The sequence below is a fragment of the Cydia pomonella genome, chromosome 7, assembly GCF_033807575.1.
Source record: "Cydia pomonella isolate Wapato2018A chromosome 7, ilCydPomo1, whole genome shotgun sequence".
Taxonomy (NCBI): Eukaryota; Metazoa; Arthropoda; class Insecta; order Lepidoptera; family Tortricidae; genus Cydia; species Cydia pomonella.
The window spans coordinates 2678036-2699348 of record NC_084709.1 but is presented as its reverse complement, the minus strand read 5'-3'; the positions used below and the strand labels follow the sequence as shown (position 1 = coordinate 2699348).

The window sequence follows — 21313 nt, the reverse complement described above, 5'->3', positions numbered from 1 at the left end:
ATGAATGTGCATTTTCTAACAGCATTTCAAACAATAATTGTGGATATCAAATAACTTACATAATAAAAATACAATATAACATTAGGTTGTCTGTAACGTTCAGCTACATATATTCTACCGTACCTATATTGTTTGAACACAGTAAAACAACGGAACCTCTTTGAGATCAGAACTCCTAGTGTAAATTTATTCGATAGCGTGACGTGACGTACGCGTTTGCGTTAAGTCTCGTTTTGTATGGGATTTAGAAACAGCGCGCCAAGCGGGACGTTTTGGAAACTCAAAATCCCATCAAAATGACACAACGCAAACGCGTACGTCACGTCTCGCTAACGAATAAATTTACACTAGGGGTACAGGTCTTTTTAAATTCACTCGATGCGAAGTAGATGGCTGTTTAAAGAAAAGGACAGCCGGCGGTGTAAGTCAAACATAAATTTTCGACACAAAAATTCTCGACATTAGATTTCTTATATCTTATTGATTGCTCAGTTATCGTTGATTATGATGCTTTAATGTTACATTATAATTATACCTATACTTGAGCAGTATACCACACAACACATTAATATGAAATATAATTCATAATTCATTTATTGCATTTATAATCATGTGTTACATAAGGTCTTACAAAGAGCATTTTACACAGCTAGAGTTCACATGAACCCAGTTAGGGTATATGGCAATGTACTTATAGTTAGTTAGTTAGTTAGTTAGTTGTTGTCCTAAAGCACCCCAGAGGTGCAAAGGGCTTTCACAAGCTCGCGCCACGCCTTCCTATCTTCAGCTCGTCTTCTGGCCTCGCTCCAGCTCAACCCGACCGCTCGTAACTCTCTTAGGACGGACCGTTGCCAAGAGTGTACAGGACGCCGGGAACCACGGCTTCCGTCCGGCGGTTTCCACGCGGTTCCAATGTACTTATACTAAAACTAATTAATAAAATATGATACTTAAATATTTCACATATAGGCCAAGTTCTATGGCATACGAATGGTGTGGTATTAGAAACTATTAAAGCGCGCCAAGTTTGGCACAATAACTGTCAAAAGACTAAACAATTTACTGTCACTAAAAACATTTTGAGCCCTTGGCGCATGCGTTTCTAAATATACCCAATGACGTTTTTAGTTATGTTAAGGATGTTCAAGGTCAAGGTTTCAAAATTCACTTCTTAAAGCTTTTAATTCACTAAAACTATGTACAATTCTTAGAATTTAACGGCTTAATATTTTATGGCAATATTTCTATGCGTTAAGTCCCAAACCATAAAAACTATAATAAACGACCCTTGGACATTATATGTCTCATAAATATTCGCCATCTTAGATTCCTTCCAATATAAATTACTCAGATGATTCATCTAACCGACCACTATTTGGACTAACATAAATACTCACTGGGCAGCTAGACTTCTAAATGGAATAATATAAATTACCTGGGCGACAAGTCACCCATTTAGTTTTTCGGTCACTCGATTTATTACATGTCATTAGTGCGTACTAGTATAATTTGTACGGCAGTCTCCCCATAATCATGAATATCATGACAAATAGAAATGATGCATTTAATGTTCTGCTAGATGAGTCAAAAACGTTTGGGAAAACTGGAGTCTTTTTCGTGGACGTTACTAAAGTTAGTGATTTGGATACATTTTATAAGAATTTTATAATACAAATTTAAAGCAGTAGAAGGTAAGTATAAATATAAGGCTTGAGAGGACGCTCGAGTTGGGCCCGCAGCGGGGCGGGGCGTGCGGCGTGCATATTAAACAAATGCAAACGTATAGGCGTGGTCGCAGTGCACGCTGATCAAATCACTTGTGAGCCCGACGCCACGCTGCACGCCCCGCCGAACGCTCTGCTTTGAGCGTCCACTCAGGTCTTACACTAAAGAGTCATATTCATACAGTGCAAAAATAAGTCGTTTTAGTCTGTTTATTTCAAAATCACCAAAGGATGTCGCACAACTTTTACAAAAATGTTTTTGACCCAGAAGTGTTGGCTATTTGGGGATAAAACTCAAAAATATAGTGCGACATATTTTTTATTTTATCAAAAATGATATCGTTGACTGTTTTGGCATAAGTGTCAGAAATATTGAGCGTCAAATTGTTGGTTTCCGGAATATCTCATATCTAATGCTACAGTTGTTAAGGAAAGTGTCCAACCCACACCTGTTTATTTTATATTTAATGGGACATTTTTAGGGTTGGTTTGTAAACTGCGTGAATTTATGATATATTTCTTAATAAAACTTTATAACACCTCGGAAAAAAGGTCGCCTTCTACTATTTATGCAAAACTGACAGATTTTCCGAAACGCCCGACGTTTTAACGCGTCTAACCTTTTATCTAAACAATGTTTATGGCCCATTCGATAAAGTTTCATGGGACTTCCATTCAAAGTTCGGTCAACGACTCCGTTATGGGACGTCTAGGTACAGTCAACTCAAGATATATTGAGACGGTATTTTTTATAAGCCTATTTAATACCTAAAAGTATGTACAGGAGTACCCCGACAGTATTTAGCCCGCGCGATAGACTACATGTCTCTTTCATTAATACGGTTAGAAAAATATGCCTTGTGTAGATGACTGCCACGCTTCTGTAGCGCATCAGGGATGTTTGCCGAAGCCAGGATCGATTGCTTCTATGCCACTATCCGCAAGAAGGCCACTTCCCTGGTGCGCCGGATACGCGCCAGCCCCAACACCATCATGAGAATGATAGGGGACAGGCTGGACTCCCCCTATTTGCTACGCTGCAGTCGGCTACATGTGCCGTACTCAACTGAAGAAAAATAATGTATGTACATTGATATATTCCTAAGTACTAATACATCTTAGAATGAAGTTTACCAATCAAGATATGAGTGATGTAACTTACTTCTCGAAAGGTCTCAGCCCACAGTTGGGCAGAGACCTCTCGTTCTAGCTTCATTGATTAAATTTTCAAGCCGTAATACAAAGTGTTTCCGTCATCTTCCCGTTCGTACTTTGATCCGATAGTAATTTTGCGAGACCAACTTATTAGAGTCTGTGCGGAAAGAGAAGAGTCGTGGAATGTATGGGGCCCAATACATTCCACGTCTCTTCTCTTTCCGAACAGACTCTAACAGTTTTGACCGCACCTTTTTCAGATGCATATTGTCGGTACCTATACATATGCGATCAGACCAATTTCAAGTTACCGATCTTCACGCCCATATCGACAGTTAAAAGTAAGTAGTAGTTTTACCACCATCACTTTTCATAACAACACAATATCACCCCAGTGTCACATATTTCATTAGAAATATAAAACATCCCACAGACCTTACGGATTCAGCCGCCCGTAAACTTCGCGGGGACTGAAACCATAATTTTAAACGCATAATAAAAAAAAAGTTAAAAGTAAGGATATTTTATTCTATGTAGGAATTTAGTTATTATTTACCTCTAAATATATTTTATAGATATGGTCATCTAATGCCCATAACATACATAAGACATTAAGTTTGTTTTAACTTATGGACTTGACTAGATTGATTTGTAAATGCTACACGCAAGATAACTGGGCAGCAATTTTGTGTGTGTTATTGTAAACGTTAAACTTCCAGAAAATTATGACGTTTACTTAACATTTGCACAGGCTGGGCTATCAAAATCACTGCCAACATAACTTGGTCGGACTCTATGGGTGTAGCATTTTTAGGGTTCCGTACCCAAAGGGTTAAACGGGACCCTATTACTGAGACTTCGCTGTCCGTCCGTCCGTCTGTCACCAGGCTGTATCTCATGAACCGTGATAGTTAGCTTGTTGAAATCTCTACAGATTATGTATTTCTGTTACTGCTATAACAACAAATACTAAAAACAGAATAAAATAAATATTTCTTTCCAATCTCGAGGTTCTCATCCAATCACCGAAGTTAAGCAACGTCGGGCGGGGTCAGTACTCGGATGGGTGACCGTTTTTTATAGATAATGGTACGGAACCCTTCCTGCGCGAGTCCGACTCGCACTTGGCCGGTTTTTGTTTGTACCATCGTGGCAAGTATTCAGAGACCCAAAAACCTATCTTAAACGATAAGGAAAAAGCTGTAAATATCACAAAAAGTACAATACCGTAGGTAATTTAAAAATAAATGAACATCTTAAGAATCTAAAATTAACAACGCCCACAATATTTTGGCAGCTCAATCGTTTAGATTGTACCAAAATATTTTCCGTCTTTCATGCTCTCTTGTTCAAAAGCGTTTCACAAATCACTTTGTTGTGGCAAAAGTTTCATATTTTCCAGTTGAAATCTTAGAGCATTTAACAATCTGTAGCCGCCGTGCAGGTCAGGATCTCGACGACTTAAATAAAACTTCGATTTATACTGAAGTGAAGTATAATCATCCCAAAGGTACTGGTTTACAAGGGTTCTTGCCAAAACGGTTCAATGTAGAAAATAGGTGTTTATAGTATGGAGGATGATGAAAGAGTGATTTGCAATATTTGATTTGATCAGTACAAAAGGTTTAGATTTAAATGCTTCCAATTGGCCGCGATACAGATTATGTGGAGCGCTCCTATTGGTGCTTTTAAAAAGCCTCCGAATAATAGCCGAGCCCGACGGCTGCGTTTAGCTACTGCATTGTTTTTTATATAATATTAAGTTGCAGTCGCAACACAATCGGAGTCGCCTTTGAGAGATTACCTCTGTGTCGAAAACCTTGCCCAATGTTCATACTTATTGTACTGACGTTTATCTGACGTGCCCCTGCCCCGCAAAAACTGGCAGACTGTTTCGTATAGAAAATTATAAACAAGGCGTCTCCAGTTGGTGAATGCTCTAAAGGTTGAAACAGTATATTTGTCATCTGTCACGTGTTAAAACATTTTATGTGACATTCTCTATCGTGCGGCATCATGTTCAACATCATGTCTCGTCATTAGTGGACGTGTTTATGCGAAAACGCGTGTAGATTTATATCTTTTCAGTTCTGATATTTAATATATGGCGGTGAAAAAAAATGGCATATAAAAATGACATTTGTTTTTTAGGAAAATTAAGACATTTTGTACCGAGTAAATAAAATAAAAATATGATTAAATTTATGCTAAAATGAAAGGATTAAAGCTACCAATAAAAACACGTGGGTATAGAAAATAACATTTAAGTATCGTTAAGTATATACATACTTAATTTTTGAATATATATTCAAAAATGTCCAACATTTTAATGTATGGTATTCAATTAATCATATTCCTCCCAAATGATATCATAGTCCTAGCGGTACACTCCGAAATTCAGTAAAATGCTGCAAATGTTCTTAAAAGTATAAAAGTCAGTACGATTGATCTTTAGGCCATTTTAATCAATTTGCCTCGTAGAACCGAAAATAAGGAGAGGAGTTATGACGTCTTTTTTTTTGTATAGGATTTTTTTTGTTCAGTTTAAAAAGAGACTAGAATAAAAATATAATACCATTCAATTTTTTTGTATCTAGAGAAGCCCAAACTTGGTATGTTTTGAAAATTATTTTACAGTACATATGGTGCTACTTTACCGCACCAGTGCGAAAATTAGCATATTACGTTACTGTGTCGAACATTTAAAGGGCCATATGTACTGTAAAACGTTGTACGATACATGTGCGAATAGGTAATTCGCAACTTCGCAACTTTCGCTCGGTAATTCCCTTCGGTCGTGTTTTAATTTATCGCTACTCGTTTCGAATTTCCTATTTTTCGCACTTGTATCGTAATGTCCTATTAATTCTAATAAAAAATGAGCGAAATGTAATGATGTAATATATTTTTAGAATTGGCTCCAAAAACCTTTTTATTTAATACCACACACACGATAGGTTTTTGAACAAGAAAATCCCTAACAAAAAAGATGACGTCATAACACCTCTCGATTTTTTTTTTCTAAGAGCCAAATTGATTCAAATGGCCTTAAAATCAATCGTACCGACGTTCATGCTTTTAACTCAATTTGCTGCATTTTTTGCGTAGCGCTGCCACTATTAATAAAGAGCCCTCGTACGAATTGACTTCGATCATGTCAGATCGTAATAAATCTCTGTAATCATTAATCTTCGAGCAGATCTAAAATTCCATATAATTTACCCATGCCAAACCTATAATAATATACCTACATACACCGTGTTTTTATTGAATTCCGTTAACTTCGGGGTATCGGTAAGTACATTTAAGGAAATTTAATAATAATAATGTGTTTTAATTTTTTTAATTATTTGTATTTTTATAAAAAGTAATTAAATGTTGCATATAGCGTTGTTGTAACACGGGCATTACATTTAACTCAACGAAACAATTGAAAACCCAATGTCATTTTGAACATCAATCGTCCGAGATAGTATTTACGTTTAGTAGCAAATGTATTAACTCATACTTAACACTAATCAATATGTAAACAGGCACTAGCCAAGTGTACACGCTCGTAAAGGCCTTATAAGATAAAAATTAAATATTGATTATCTCCGAAATGGAGTTAATTAGAATACCGGTGTCTTTGAGAAAGTTACTTAATGTAAGCTCAGGGATGCACCCTTGAAATTAACGGAAAAAAAACACGGTGTATATATTTCTAATAACCATCATTGATATAATCTGAAAGAGAAGGTAATTTTACGTATATTTGAGAAGAGCGCGATATACTTAGTAAACTTAGGTACTTAGGTGTGCGTAGAGACACACTGGCACCGTCCCACTTCCAACGGACTAATGTAAAAGCGGGCGCAGCGGCAGAAAGCGCCGAAATTTTGAAACGTAATAAATATAAGAGCCTCGGTAGAGAGTACCATTTTGTACCATTTGGCGTTGAAACTCTAGGACCATGGGGGTCCCAGCGCGCACAAGTTTTTTGGAGAAATCGCGAAACGTCTGGTTGACGTAACTGGTGACCGAAGAGCTGGCAGCTTCCTCGCACAACGTATCAGTATTGCATCCTTGGTACAATGCCTCAAGGGCCTATTTTAGATATAAGCTAGTTATAGTAGTCATCTGTATATATCCATTATGTATATTGTTATTTTAAATAAATAAATAAATATGAAAAAAAGGTACTTAGGTTTTTTATTAGTTACTAGCGACCCGCCCCTGCTTCACATGGGTATGTCTATACATATAAAACTTTCTCTTGAATCATTCTATCTATTAAAAAAACCGCATCAAAATCCGTTGCGTAGTTTTAAAGATCTAAGCATACATATGGACAGACATACAGCGGTAAGCGACTTTGTTTTATACTATGTAGTGATGACTTACGGTTTATGTACAGTCACGTCTGAAAACATCGACACGATCGAAGTGCCAAAAATATGTATACACGACCTTATGGCCCATATGGTATCCTGCCTTTTCGCCGAAAATTGTAATGCCGAATTTCACTTGCCAACCAAATTTTTCGCGGCCGTTTTAGTTGGCATAAGTAATAACTTTTACCAAATAATTATTTCGCAACCATTTAATTTCCCAACCCCATAGTTGGGAAATGAAAATTGCGTACTAGGTTGGGTTAGGTTAGGTTGGGCTATGTAAAGTTGGGAAATGAAATTCGCCCAAAACAAATTTCGGCGAAAAGTTGGTTGGCAAGTGAAATTCGGCAATATAATTTTCGGCGAAAAGACAGAGAACCGGCCCATATATTAGGGTAGTGTATACATATTTTTGGCATTTAGTCTGTATCGATGTTTTCAGACGTGACCGTACTTGCATTATTATGGTTCTACTCCTATGCCTAAATTGTATTTTATTCCATCGAATTCCCTAGGAATGTTTGAAATATACCATATTTTAAATTTACCTTGGCACGCTCTTGTTTTTGGTCAGCGAATTTTAAATAAAGGAAATACATTTCACCGCGGACTAAAAGCTTGTCAGTAAAGTTGGCAATCGACGAGATTTTAAGAAATATAGGAAAATTTCATGTTTTATTGACGCAAACAGGTCCAAAACATGGCAAGTAAGCTTATATTTAACATTATATATGTGTAGTCCCTCGTTTTGCTTTTTGAATGTTATATGTTTGAATCTTGTCAGCACTGTAACTACTAATATTATCGTCAGTGTAATAATATTAGTTTAGTACCTATTTTACTAACATTTTATACCTCAATCCGAAGGCAATGCCACTTATATATTATTAGTTTATAAATCCTAGGGGGAATTGTCTCAGGATGTAGGTTGCACTTATAATGTAAAAACCAATATCCTCTTTTCTGTATCATTTGCCTATGTCTGTTTTTTCCCCAATAATAAAAAAAAGTAAACAAACAGTTTTAAGGCAAATACCTACTTACACTTATTAAAATTGTAGTATTCTAATACTACAATTTTAATTTTACTTTATCAGTTTCATCAAAGATAATTTAAAATAGAGGTGTATTGTCAAAGAAAACTTTGTAGCGACGGAAATTGACTGCCATCTTTTGACACATAATGGAAACTTTTAGAACGCCATTTGAATATGATCCTTATTCTTTCACTGGTCTTCTTCTTCCTCGCGTTGTCCCGGCATTTTGCCACGGCTCATGGGAGCCTGGGGTCCGCTTGGCAACTAATCCCAAGAATTGGTGTAGGCACTAGTTTTTACGAAAGCGACTGCCATCTGACCTTCCAACCCAGAGGGTAATCTAGGCCTTATTGGGATTAGTCCGTTTCCCTTCACGTGCCAAAATATACTATTTCAAGAACGCTCATCTAACTAAATAGTCTGCCTCCTATATTATTATATATATTTCTTACTAGCAAGTTACTTTTTTGCTTTGCCACCCGATATTCTATATCATAAATACATGTCAAACTTACTTAAGTGAACCTGACAGTTGGGCAAATAAGGCGTTCGCTACGACACAACAATGTGACATTTATTTGACATCTAACTTTGACTTTATTTAAGTATAAACAGGGCCCGTACTTTTCATGCCGTTGACGCAAAAATGACGTAATGCAACATACAGGGAGTTGTTTTACAATACTACAAATTTAGATAACTTACTTATTGACGGGTATCAAAATAACTACTTGTTACGAGAATAAAAGTTTGTTACGCTGTTAAAAATCAAAAATATGTATTATTTAATAAATTAATAATCTATTATTTATTTGAGTGACAATAAGATGAATATCAATTAGACGTTTCTGTACTGATTGTCAAGTATATGTATAAGTTACTTAAGAGGTTGATAAATGATTAATTATTACAAAAATACTAATTGGAATCATACTCTATGTAGCGTGACGTCATTTTTCTGTCAACGGCATGAAATGTACGGGCTCTGGTGATAAAGTATTCAGTCGGTGAACGACATGCAAAAATTATACAAACTAATATGAATGACGTAATTTTACATACAGGAAGTTTTTACAACACTACAAATATTTACCTAATGACTCGTAGAAAAATAAATACTTTTTACGTAAAAAAACACTGTTAAAAATCAAAACTATGTAGTATTTTATAAACTAATAATATATTCTTAAGTTGAGTGACAAAAATATGAAAGTCAGTTACACGTTTCTGTACTGATTGACAAAGATTTATATCATTTTACTAAAGAGATTGACAAACGATTAATTATTATGAAAATACTAATTGGAATCATACTCTATGTAGCGTGACGTCATTTTTCTGTCAACGGCATGAAAGGTACGGGCCCTGTTTATAAAGCTAAAACATGCGTCATGTTTCCACGTAATACTCGTAGACTAATCGTTTCAATAAGGGAACGCTGGGCTCTCTTGATGAAATAATTTTCAGTTTTTGGAAGACGTAAAGGTAACAGAGCATTATACATTCACCGTGCAATTAATTACTTTGTTGAATGATGCATTTAATCACCAACAGGCTGCGTTACATTTTAACGGGTTAGAATAATAATAAAATAAAAAAAACAGTTAAACATGCCAAACAATGCTTCTCGAGGCTGTGGCGTAGGTTAGGACCGGGTGGTTCGTTTTGACATTTATAGGTGCATAAAGTGAAGTTCAAATAGGGAAGGAAAATAATGTAAACAAACCAATTTAACTTCATTTATCCATCAGTTTATGTGTTTAAATCGTTTATTTATATCAATTACTACTTAAAATAAGTTACTTCTTAATATTTCAATAAAAACAACCATCGTGAAACTTAAATGTTTATTCGTCAAATGCTAACAAAATTTCTCATATTTTTTGACATTATTTGCCATTTCTATTTAACATTGAACTAACTATAAAATCTGACATTAATTATTCCGATTTAATATTGTTTTGACCAATAACTTAATTTTTGTGTAGTAACTAATTACGGATGAACGGAAAAGTGACCAAGGCTGAGAGTTTTAATATTTTTTGGTATATTGTTGCTCGCCGCTTGAAAGTAAATTTCGAGAGCTGTCATTTAATACGTTTTGTGTCCAAAATGTCAGTTTTTTTTATATTTGTTTTCACAAATAGTATGGTACATTTTAAACTTGTGTTAGGTTCGCCAAACTTACGTTTAACGGTGAAATGAGGCACTCAGTGACGCATTATGTCAGTGTCACTTTACATTTAAGCGACGATATTAGGTGTTAAATGTATGTTTGGATTGATGCGACAACAGTACAGATGACAAGTTATCTGTCTCTTTCCACTTACCAAACACGATGACGAATGTCATTTTGACAGTTTTGATCTTCGCTTTTGGAATGATGCCGCGGCTGCTCGCGCGGCGTGAGTCCAAGTCATCGCTATCTGAAAAAAAACAGGTGGTTAGGATCCTCTGTAAATATCTCTTTTTAACAAATACATACGTCAAACTGATGAAAAAATAATAAATGAGAAACTATTATCAACGGTTTTTAAGATTAGACAGCTGTTTATGAATAACGTTAAGTATAATATGCGAATAATACTATTTTATTGATTGATTCGACGATCATTGTCCCGATAGTCGTTTCAGCGAACGGTTGCGTAGCGAAGAGTCTCGACCAACACCTTGAGAGACTCTCGCTAGGTGGTTGGATCAAGGGTCAGATGCAGAAGGCGGTGATCTTGGACACGGCGCGGATAGTTCGGCGGTTCCTCTCTCTACGGCCCTGCCCCGCTGCTGGCGGTTTTTAGGGTTCCGTAGCCAAATGGCAAAAAACGGAACCCTTATAGATTCGTCCTGTCCGTCTTGTCCGATTATGTCACAGCCAGTTTTTTCCGAAATTATAAGACCTATACTGTTCAAACTTGGTAAGTAGATGTATTATATGAACCGCATTAAGATTTTTACACAAAAATAGAAAAAAAAAACAATAAATTTTGGGGGCTCCCCATCTTAGAACTTAAACTCAAAAAATCTTTTTTCATCAAACCCATACGAGTGGGGTATCTATGGATAGGTCTTTAAAAATTATATTGAGGTTTCTAATATCATTTTTTTTCTAAACTGAATATTTTGCGCGAGAGACACGTCCAAAGTGGTAAAATGTGTCCCCCCCCCCCCCCCCCGTAACTTCTAAAATAACAGAATATACATTACCATGCAAATTTCCACCGAAAATTGGTTTGAACGAGATCTAGTAAGTAGATTTTTTTTAAAACGTCATAAAATTAAAAAAAAAAAAACATATTTTTCATCAAACCCATACGTGTGGGGTATCTATGGTATTTATCATAAAATTGGAATAGTTTTGCATGTTATTAGTTTATATATTGACGAAAATTTCTTTTTCAAGCATTGAAAATGAAGAACACATAAAATTGACGCTGCCAGTAATACTAATATAGGCAAGATCCGAGAACGATAGTCTTTTACCATCAAAATCGGGTGAAAAATAATTGACGGCATATGAAACTTATTTAATGGAAAATCAGCAAAAACGCCCAGTGTTCTTGGAAAACGTGTCGGTAGCGTACTTCAATGAACTGGCGAATAAGTGTCTACAAGCCCAGCACGCTTTGGTCCAATTATTCGATGTTAAAACTGTAAGCCACCATTTTGAAAAATTGTACTTCTACTGATTTGTCAAAAAATATCTAATTTATAAGTTTTGTTTTTTCCTCACAAGTGTGTTGAAAAACATCGTATGAAACGCGTGTGCATTGGTCATTACACACATCGGCTTTCTTATTGCGCACAATATCGCCTCGTGTGTAATTACCAACTTAGCACACTTGTATCATAATGTACTATTACAGTACATATGGTGCTACTTTATAGCACTAGTGCGAAAATTAGCATACTACGTTACTGTGTCAAATATTTAAAGGGCCATATGTACTGTAAAACGTTGTACGATACATGTGCGAATTTCCTATTTTTCGCACTTGTATCGTAATGTACTATTGTATTGTTTTCTAAATGTTTTAATATTTTACTTTTATATACATAGGTATTGTAAAAAGCCTAACATAAGAAAAAGGATAAATAAAGGAGATAATGATATTTTACAGTACATATGGGGCTACTTTATAGCACTAGTGCGAGAAGTAGCATATTATGTTACTGTGTCGAACATTTAAAGGGCCATATGTACTGTAAAACGTTGTACGATACATGTGCGAATAGGTAATTCGCAACTCGTGTCGATTTAAAACACTCCCTTCGGTCGTGTTTTAATTTATCGCCACTCGTTTCGAATTTCCTATTTTTCGCACTTGTATCGTAATGTACTATTATGCAATTGTGATATGATAGGGAGCTTTTCCGTCGAGTACCGTGTTTAGGCGACGAAGCTTGCTGAGTTGCCTAAGTAAGCTATGAGATTGAAAAGCTGATTATATGACTATTTCTTAATATTCCTAATCAATGGCGGCACATGACCATTAAGACGATAGCGGACGACTGCTTCTCCACATAAACTTAGTCTCCATTTTCCTTCCTGGATATTAATAAATAAATAATTATCAGGGGACATCTTACACACATCAACCTAGCCCCAAACTAAGCAAAGCTTGTACTATGAGTACTAGGCGACGATATATATACGTATATAGATAAATACATACTTATATACATAGAAAACACCCATGACTCAGGAACAAATATCTGTGTTCATCACACAAATAAATACTCTAACCGGGATTGGAACCTAGGACCATCAAAATTCAAAATTCAAAATTCAAAAATTTATTCTGCAAGTAGGCCTCAAGGGCTCTTTTACAAGTCAATACAACATTTATAGTAACATCATATAGTGACATGAAAAATACATAGGTAACAACATTTATAAATACAACAGCCAATACCTGGGTAAACATTACATTATAATAATCTTAAAATAAATAATTAATACAATACAATAGAGATGTATAGTCTCTATGGTTAAAAACACATTAAATCTGGAGATGTAAAAGGTCCCCAATGTCAGAGTACTAATACTAATAAAATTTGGAGGTGTAAAGTCTCTCCAAGTGTCAAAATAAAATTTATACTAAATAAATAAACCGCGTCTGGACTGTTAAACTAGCAGTCTCATAAACTAATGCTACATTCTGTACATAACTAGTATGTACCAAGTCAAGTATATTATACAATATGACAGAGACGTATAGTCTCCACGGTTAATACATTAAGTTTGGAGCTGTATAAGGTCCCCACGGTCTGAGAAAAATAATAATACACAATAATAAGATTTGGAGGTGTAAAGGTTCTCCAAATGTCAAAGAATAAAAAAAATAAAAAATTGTATGAAATACATATTTCACGTCAATAGACTGTTAAGCTAACAATCTTAAAACTAGTTCTACAAAATACATAACTACTATGTATTTAATATGTCAATGACATCATCAAAATAACTAAAACATAACAAACATTAATACATAAGGTTGAACAGCTAGAAACAACAGCGCCATATGCCTCTCCGGGACACTGCACGCAAAACTATTACAGCTAACACATCATCGGCTTCACAGGCAGGGTCACTACCCACTATGCCAGACCGGTCCTCAGATATTGACTTTATGGTGATTATTTTTACACCATTTATTGTATATTAAGCATAGCCTTGGCCGTTAGCCCTTCATTAGACTTTATTTTCGATTTTGTATTATTCTAATCTCAGATTTTTCACATGTTTGGGTTCGAAAAAAAAATCATTCAAATTTTTTAAAGATTCTAACTTTTTTTAATGATTAAAAATCAAGCATATAGCGGTGGTTCATATACATCAATTTGTGTAAACATATGTTAATATCAAGAAAGGAAAATGGGGATTACGTTTGTATGGATAAGCGGTCATCTCCTTTTCTCTTAAATATCATCATCCATAATATTAATGTTGTAAAAATCTTGAGAACTACCTTATTATTTAGAAATAACTAATCCCTACTAAATATAATAAATGCGGAAGTAATTGTATGTACAGTCAGCATCAAAAGTAGCAGATGAAATAACGCGCCAAAAGTACCTGATATTCCGGATAACTTTTCCAAATATAGATAAATTGTTGAAATTCGCGCTCAAAAGTATATATTTTACAGTCTTAGTTATTCTTTATTAAAGACATCACTTTCTGGTAAAATGTAACAGAATGACAGATACTTATGAAACGTTATTTGATCCGCTACTTTTGATGCTGACTGTACCGTAGATTGTATCATTCACGACGACGCGTTCCTTGACTTGAATTGTTAAACTGTTAATACTAATTGTAAAATAAACGAATAACCAAATTGTCGTGCTATTAAATTTCCAACACGTACTTTTAAAATGAGAATGAAACTAAAAGGAATTATGCAATATGGGAAGGTGAAATTCGGCCGAACTTGCTCCGGATTCTTAACAACATGCCACACAACAGTGAAATTTTTATACGAACAAGTTAGTGGCATTTTTGCTCCGATGTGTATTCCCTACTTTACGAGCCGTGTCGAGTTAGGGTACGGTCAGCAAGCCACTTACGTATGTGGGTCATGCACCGACCGTCTAAAAATCAAAGTTGCTCCTTTTCCCGCAAGTTGGGGATAGGATTTAATTTTGGCTTTGAAGTGTAAATGATGTATTTGTGCATGGACCATGTGACACGAGCAAATTTAACGGTGGAAGCCTTGAAAACCGTTACGTTATACCATTTTACGGTACTAAACATTTTAAAACTTTGGGACTGGCAAAACCAAACCTTACCTGTTTCACTAAAATAAATGTGTTTAGTTAAATTTCAATTAATCCATTAAAAAATTTGAAATAAATTAATTTAGATTAGATTTTATCTATGAACATATTACATTTAAAGTCACTTAATATAAATAAAACTTAATATGATTCATCCATTAAAACAAGATTGACGTATATCAACCTACATTATGCATGGAATTTTTTTGCTATTAGTTATCTTATAACACTCATCTCTGGCGCATCCGCTGACTACAAAGCATAGTAGGTAATTATTTAAACTGATAAGATGAAGAACACTCTTTTGAAGTGAAAAAGAAAGAAATCAAGATCATGTACGTACGTCATATCCGTAAAAAGCATGTGTACTCTATTTGGTATACTTCGTGTCATCGACGATGACGCGCAAATTTGACAAATCTAACCTTTGTAAGCAAATCTCGTCCTTATGGCAAGCGAGAAAGTGAGACGTTTTGCCGGACGCGGTCACAAATATTGAGTGTTGTGTGTAGCCAAAACAAAAATGTAGCGTAAAAGCGAATCAAGACCTAGTGCTGGTAGTTCGAAAAACTCGCGCAAGTAGAAAATGTCGATACAACTTTGCGCCAGTCTGTGTGCGATTAAGTGGGATATTTATCATGCCTGAAACGTCAGCATAAATAATGAATGAAAGTAAGTGCACGAGGTCATGTAACAAGCCTTCAATCCTACAAACTGTAACATTTATGACAATAGGATTCAATAAAAATTTTGACAAGTGACAATAATGCGCTCAAGGCACCCATTCCAGATAGCATTAGACCGGAGGACTTTTTTACAGTGCGTTTTTTATTTTTTTATTTATTAAAGTTCCAATTAGTTTTAAAAAAGATTCGCAGAGTTTCATGTTTACTTACTGCTAAAGTCATGAATGGCTTAATTACAGCAAGGGTTCGGACTTATTAAACTAATTTATATAACAAAGCAAATATATGTTTACAAAATATAGTCGTAATTATTTGATATGAAATAATGTTTAACTTTTTTAATTTAATTTAATTTAGGTTGTCAAAGGTTATCAACGCTCGATGTCAGTACAGCTACCATCAGTTTTGAACCCACCATGCTAAATAAATAATAAAAACCGGCCAAGAGCATGTCGGGCCACGCTCAGTGTAGGGCTCCGTAGTTACTCTTCCGTCACAATAAGCTAAACTGGAGCTTAAAGTATAGTAAATTGTTAACCAAGGGATGAAACGGTACCTTTCACCCGAGTTAAACAAATAGGCAAATTTGCATAATCAGTACCTAATTAAAGTAAGTCTTTTTACTATGAAGGGAATTTTTTTTGCGATAACTCAAAAACAGCTAAACTGATCATGTCTGCTATAGTTTTCATTTAATGTCTTTGTTAAGCTCTACTTCCACGATTTTTTCCATATTTTTTGGACCTATGGTTCAAAAGTTAGAGGGGGGGGACACATTTTTTTTTTCTTTCTGAGCGAATCATCTCCGAATATATTCACTTTATCAAAAAATGTTTCTTGAAAACCCCTATTAGTTTTGAAAGACCTTTCTAACGATACCCCACACTCTAGGGTTGAAGCGAAAAAAAAATTTCACCCCCACTTTACGTGTAGGGGAGGTACCCTAAAAAAAATTAAATTTTTAGATTTTATTGTACGACTTTGTCGGCTTTATTGATTTATATATCCATGCCAAATTTCAGCTTTCTAACACTAACGACCACGGAGCAAAGCCTCGGACAGACAGACAGACAGACAGACAGACAGACGGACATGGCGAAACTATAAGGGTTCCGTTTTATGCCATTTGGCTACGGAACCCTAAAAATGGTATACACCTAGTAACTAGCGGTGGGGTAACTCGTTACGCAAAAATCTTATATTTCTCTTACACTAAACGGAGAAATGAGTGCAATTTGTTACACGTGAGCTCATAAGGTATATTATGCCTTTTTTTATTTATTTTACTGGGGCAATTTCCGTTCTTTTAATTTCCTCTATTAATTAGGTGTTGCACCCAACTCATGATGTGCCGAAGGAAAATTTCCAAAATGGCGAAATTTTCCACATGAGAATGTTTCAGAAACTATTCACATTTTTGTATGAGGATTGAAAGTTTCCGAAACATGAAATGGACGTTTCTTATATTTCTGTGAAAATTTCATATATACATGCGAAAGTAACCTGCCTGCGTAGCCAACATGCCAATCGTTAACGCTCCGTAGCGTATCGTAATCATCACTCTCTGTCACTCTTCTTTATCGCGACAGTGACAGTTGCATTTCGTTCGTCAATAACATTTCTAAGTATTGAAAAAAAAACGATAAAAATTTACGAACACTCACTACATTTTAGCTACTCAAAACAGTAAAATTTACTGTCTTCTCAGAACAGTAAAATTTACTGTTTTGTTCGATGCGTTCATATGGAACTGTTTATAGCATTAAACGTTAATGCAATGTAAATTGTTTTAAATGGTTTTTAGGGTTCCGTAGCCAAATGGCAAAAAACGGAACCCTTATAGATTCGTCATGTCCGTCTGTCTGTCCGATTCTGTCACAGCCACTTTTTTCCGAAACTATAAAAGCTATACTGTTCAAACTTGGTAAGTAGATGTATTCTATGAACCGCATTATGATGTTCACACAAAAATAGAAAAAAAACAATAAATTTTGGGGGTTCCCCATACTTAGAACTGAAACTCAAAAAATCTTTTTTCATCAAACTCATACGTGTGGGGTATCTATGGATAGGTCTTTAAAAATGATATTGAGGTTTCTAATATCATTTTTTTCTAAACTGAATAGTTTGCGCGAGAGACACTTCCAAAGTGGTAAAAAGTGTGTCCCCCCCCCGTAACTTCTAAAATAACAGAATGAAAAATCTAAAAAAAATATATGATATACATTGCCATGCAAACTTTCACCGAAAATTGGTTCGAACGAGATCTAGTAAGTAGTTTTTTTTTAATACGTCATAAAAATTTAAAAAAAAAAATTTTTTCATCAAACCCATACGTGTGGGGTATCTATGGATAGGTCTTCAAAAATGATATTTAGGTTTCTAATATAATTTTTTTCTAAACTGAATAGTTTGCGCGAGAGACACTTCCAAAGTGAAAAAATGTGTGTCCCCCCCCCCTGTAACTTCTAAAATAACAGAATGAAAAATCTAAAAAAAATATATGATATACATTGCCATGCAAACTTCCACCGAAAATTGGTTCGAACGAGATCTAGTAAGTAGTTTTTTTTTAATACGTCATAAAAATTAAAAAAAAAAAATTTTTTCATCAAACCCATACGTGTGGGGTATCTATGGATAGGTCTTCAAAAATGATATTTAGGTTTCTAATATAATTTTTTTCTAAACTGAATAGTTTGCGCGAGAGACACTTCCAAAGTGAAAAAATGTGTGTCCCCCCCCCCTGTAACTTCTAAAATAACAGAATGAAAAATCTAAAAAAAATATATGATATACATTACCATGCAAACTTCCACCGAAAATTGGTTTGAACGAGATCTAGTGAATAGTTTTTTTTTATACGTCAATAAATTAAAAAAAAATTTTTTTCATCAAACCCATACGTGTGGGGTATCTATGGATAGGTCTTCAAAAATGATATTTAGGTTCCTAACATCATTTTTTTCTAAACTGAATAGTTTGCGCGAGAGACAGTTCCAAAGTGGTAAAATGTGTGTCCAAAGTGGTAAAATGTTGAACAAGATCTAGCAAGTAGTTTTTTTTTTAATACGTCGTAAATGGTACGGAACCCTTCATGCGCGAGTCCGACTCGCACTTGGCCGCTTTTTTATTTCTCAGTGTAATTAAGCGGAAATCGTGGTTGTCAATCAATCAATATTTTTATTTGTTAAACATACGTACATATTAGGTATTACAATTTAGTACTTAGAAAGGTTGTAATTCATACTTTATGTCTGTGTACTACAGTCCTGATCACAACATTTTTTTTCCGCGTAATTAGTAATATTGTGAGCTAGGGTATCGATATATGGATTCTCTCTCTGAAATAAAATATATTTTAATATTACGTCCAAATAGAAACAAAAGAGCTTCGCATTAATCAGATGAAAAGGTAAATATATTTGTTATTTGCATACAAACAGGGTTCAAATGTCAGACAAATGGAAAACAAACAGAGACGTTACTATTGACAGCTTTGCGAAGAAAACTAATATTTGTTTGCATAGTGGAGTGCAGATTGTATCGTGTTCTATGAGTATGGGAATGTATAATAATAATCATCATCCTCGCGTTGTTCCCGCATTTTGCCACGGCTCATGGTAGCCTGGGGTCCGCTTGGCAACTAATCCCAAGAATTGTGGTAGGGGCTAGTTTTTACGAAAGCGACTGCCATCTGACCTTCCAACCCAGAGGGTAAACTAGCCCTTATTGGGTTTAGTCCGGTTTCCTCACGATGTTTTCCTTCACCGAAAAGCGACTGGTAAATATCAAATGACATTTCGTACAGAAGAACAACATCCGGGCATACGAAAGCAAAATTCCCGAGTTAAAACGGAGAATTACTAAATTTTAATATAATCATCAAATATTTGACGACAATGTACAAACAAAGTAATGTTAAAAGAAAATACCAGCGCTAAAAGCTCGCTCTTTTCGTAACGTCAACGTTCCCAAAATTGATGGGCAGAAAAACTAAAACGGGAATCAGAGAAAATTAAATGAAACGTGACTCCAGTCGGCGGCTGTTCTCGGTGAAATATGAGAAGATTAGGAAGCTGCGATTTTATGTGGGTGAGACGTGGGGAAAATTTCTATGAGTGCATGGGACTTTTTTGAGAATGGTTTGTTATGATGTTATTTTTTACTTGTGAGGCGATGATTGGGATACGCGGCCGGCAACCCCGTTTCTCGCCGAGATTTGTATAGTGCTTTTCTCAAACTTGCAATGAAATTCTAATAAAAAAATAGGATGATGATGATGATGATGATTGTTTTATGTCCTAATGTGATAGGTTATTCAGTGCGTCGGGTTCCGAAGGGGAACGAAAATTTGATTATTTTTGCGCTACGAGGCACGGTTTAGGAGAAACGTGAGCATTTTATAACTATATAAATAACTATATAATCTAATTAAATATGTTTAAAATAATATAAACACAAAAATATTTGGGGACAATCATACACAGATCAACCTAGCCCCGTTTAAGCAAAGCTTGTGCTATGGGTACTAAGCGACAATATATATACGCATATAGATAAGTACATATTTATACATATGAACCCCAATATTGCCCATATTGGGGAAAACATCCATGACTCAGGAACAAATATCTGTGTTCATCACACAAATAAATGCCCTTGCCGGGATTCGAACCCAAGACCATGGCTTCATGTGCAATGTCGCTACCAAGGCCAGACCGGTCGTCAAGATATTAATATGCCTCATAAATCTTAGAATTGGTAAACAGAGACGTAGACTTTTTGAAACATGGCGCACATTTTGACTAAAAATACCTGCATGAGTTAAACGGTAAAATTAATTTAACTCCAGATATCTGCGTTAAGCCTATTGAGACATACATACGCAGAAAAACTAAAGTTGTTTACTTTATTCTGTTCTCAAAACTTAAGAGATTTCGTTTGTCTTTTTATTTTTTGTTTTATTTTTTTACAAGCCTCAAATTTTTCCTCTGCCGGGGAAATGCCTTCTTTTTTTTATCCATACCCAAACATTTTATAAATAGCTTGAATTTATTTTGCATCGTCATCGGTACATTCGGTATCCATATCGTGTTTCAGTTAAGTGGCCCATAAATAGCTTCCTAAAATAAAACAACCACCGCACTATTTTTAAAGTTCTTCCTCATTGCATGACGTGCTTATTTTCCCGTTTTTTGTTTATGTATTTTGCCATTTTTACTGCACACTTCATTCTTTAGTATCCGAAAACTGATTGTTAGTTATTACATAAACTTTAACGATTCTTTGATGTTGAGCGGGTAAACGTAAATTAGCTCTTAAGTCAATAATTGCGGATTTCCTGAGAAACAATTTGGTTTGCATTTACGTACGATGTATTCTTGGCTATGGTTGGATTGCGTCATACTTTCGCAGAAAAACTAAAAATGTCTGTTCTGTACCCCTAGTGTAAGTTTGATCGACATCATAACGTGACGAACGCGTTTGCGTTAAGTCTCATTTTGTATAGGATTTTGAGTTTCCAAAACGTCCCGCTTGGCGCGCTCTTTCTAAATCCA

At 35.2% G+C, this 21313-nt stretch overlaps 1 protein-coding gene across 1 annotated transcript in view; it reads right to left on the bottom strand.

The window, feature by feature from the left end:
• The window catches only part of LOC133519475 (cardioacceleratory peptide receptor-like), a 54192-nt gene that overhangs the window by 11364 nt on the left and 21515 nt on the right, over window positions 1–21313 (bottom strand). Inside the window, exon 8 of the mRNA XM_061853480.1 lies at window positions 10620–10715. Within this exon, the coding sequence (XP_061709464.1) occupies window positions 10620–10715 (96 nt within the window). The remainder of the gene's footprint in view (window positions 1–10619; window positions 10716–21313) is intronic.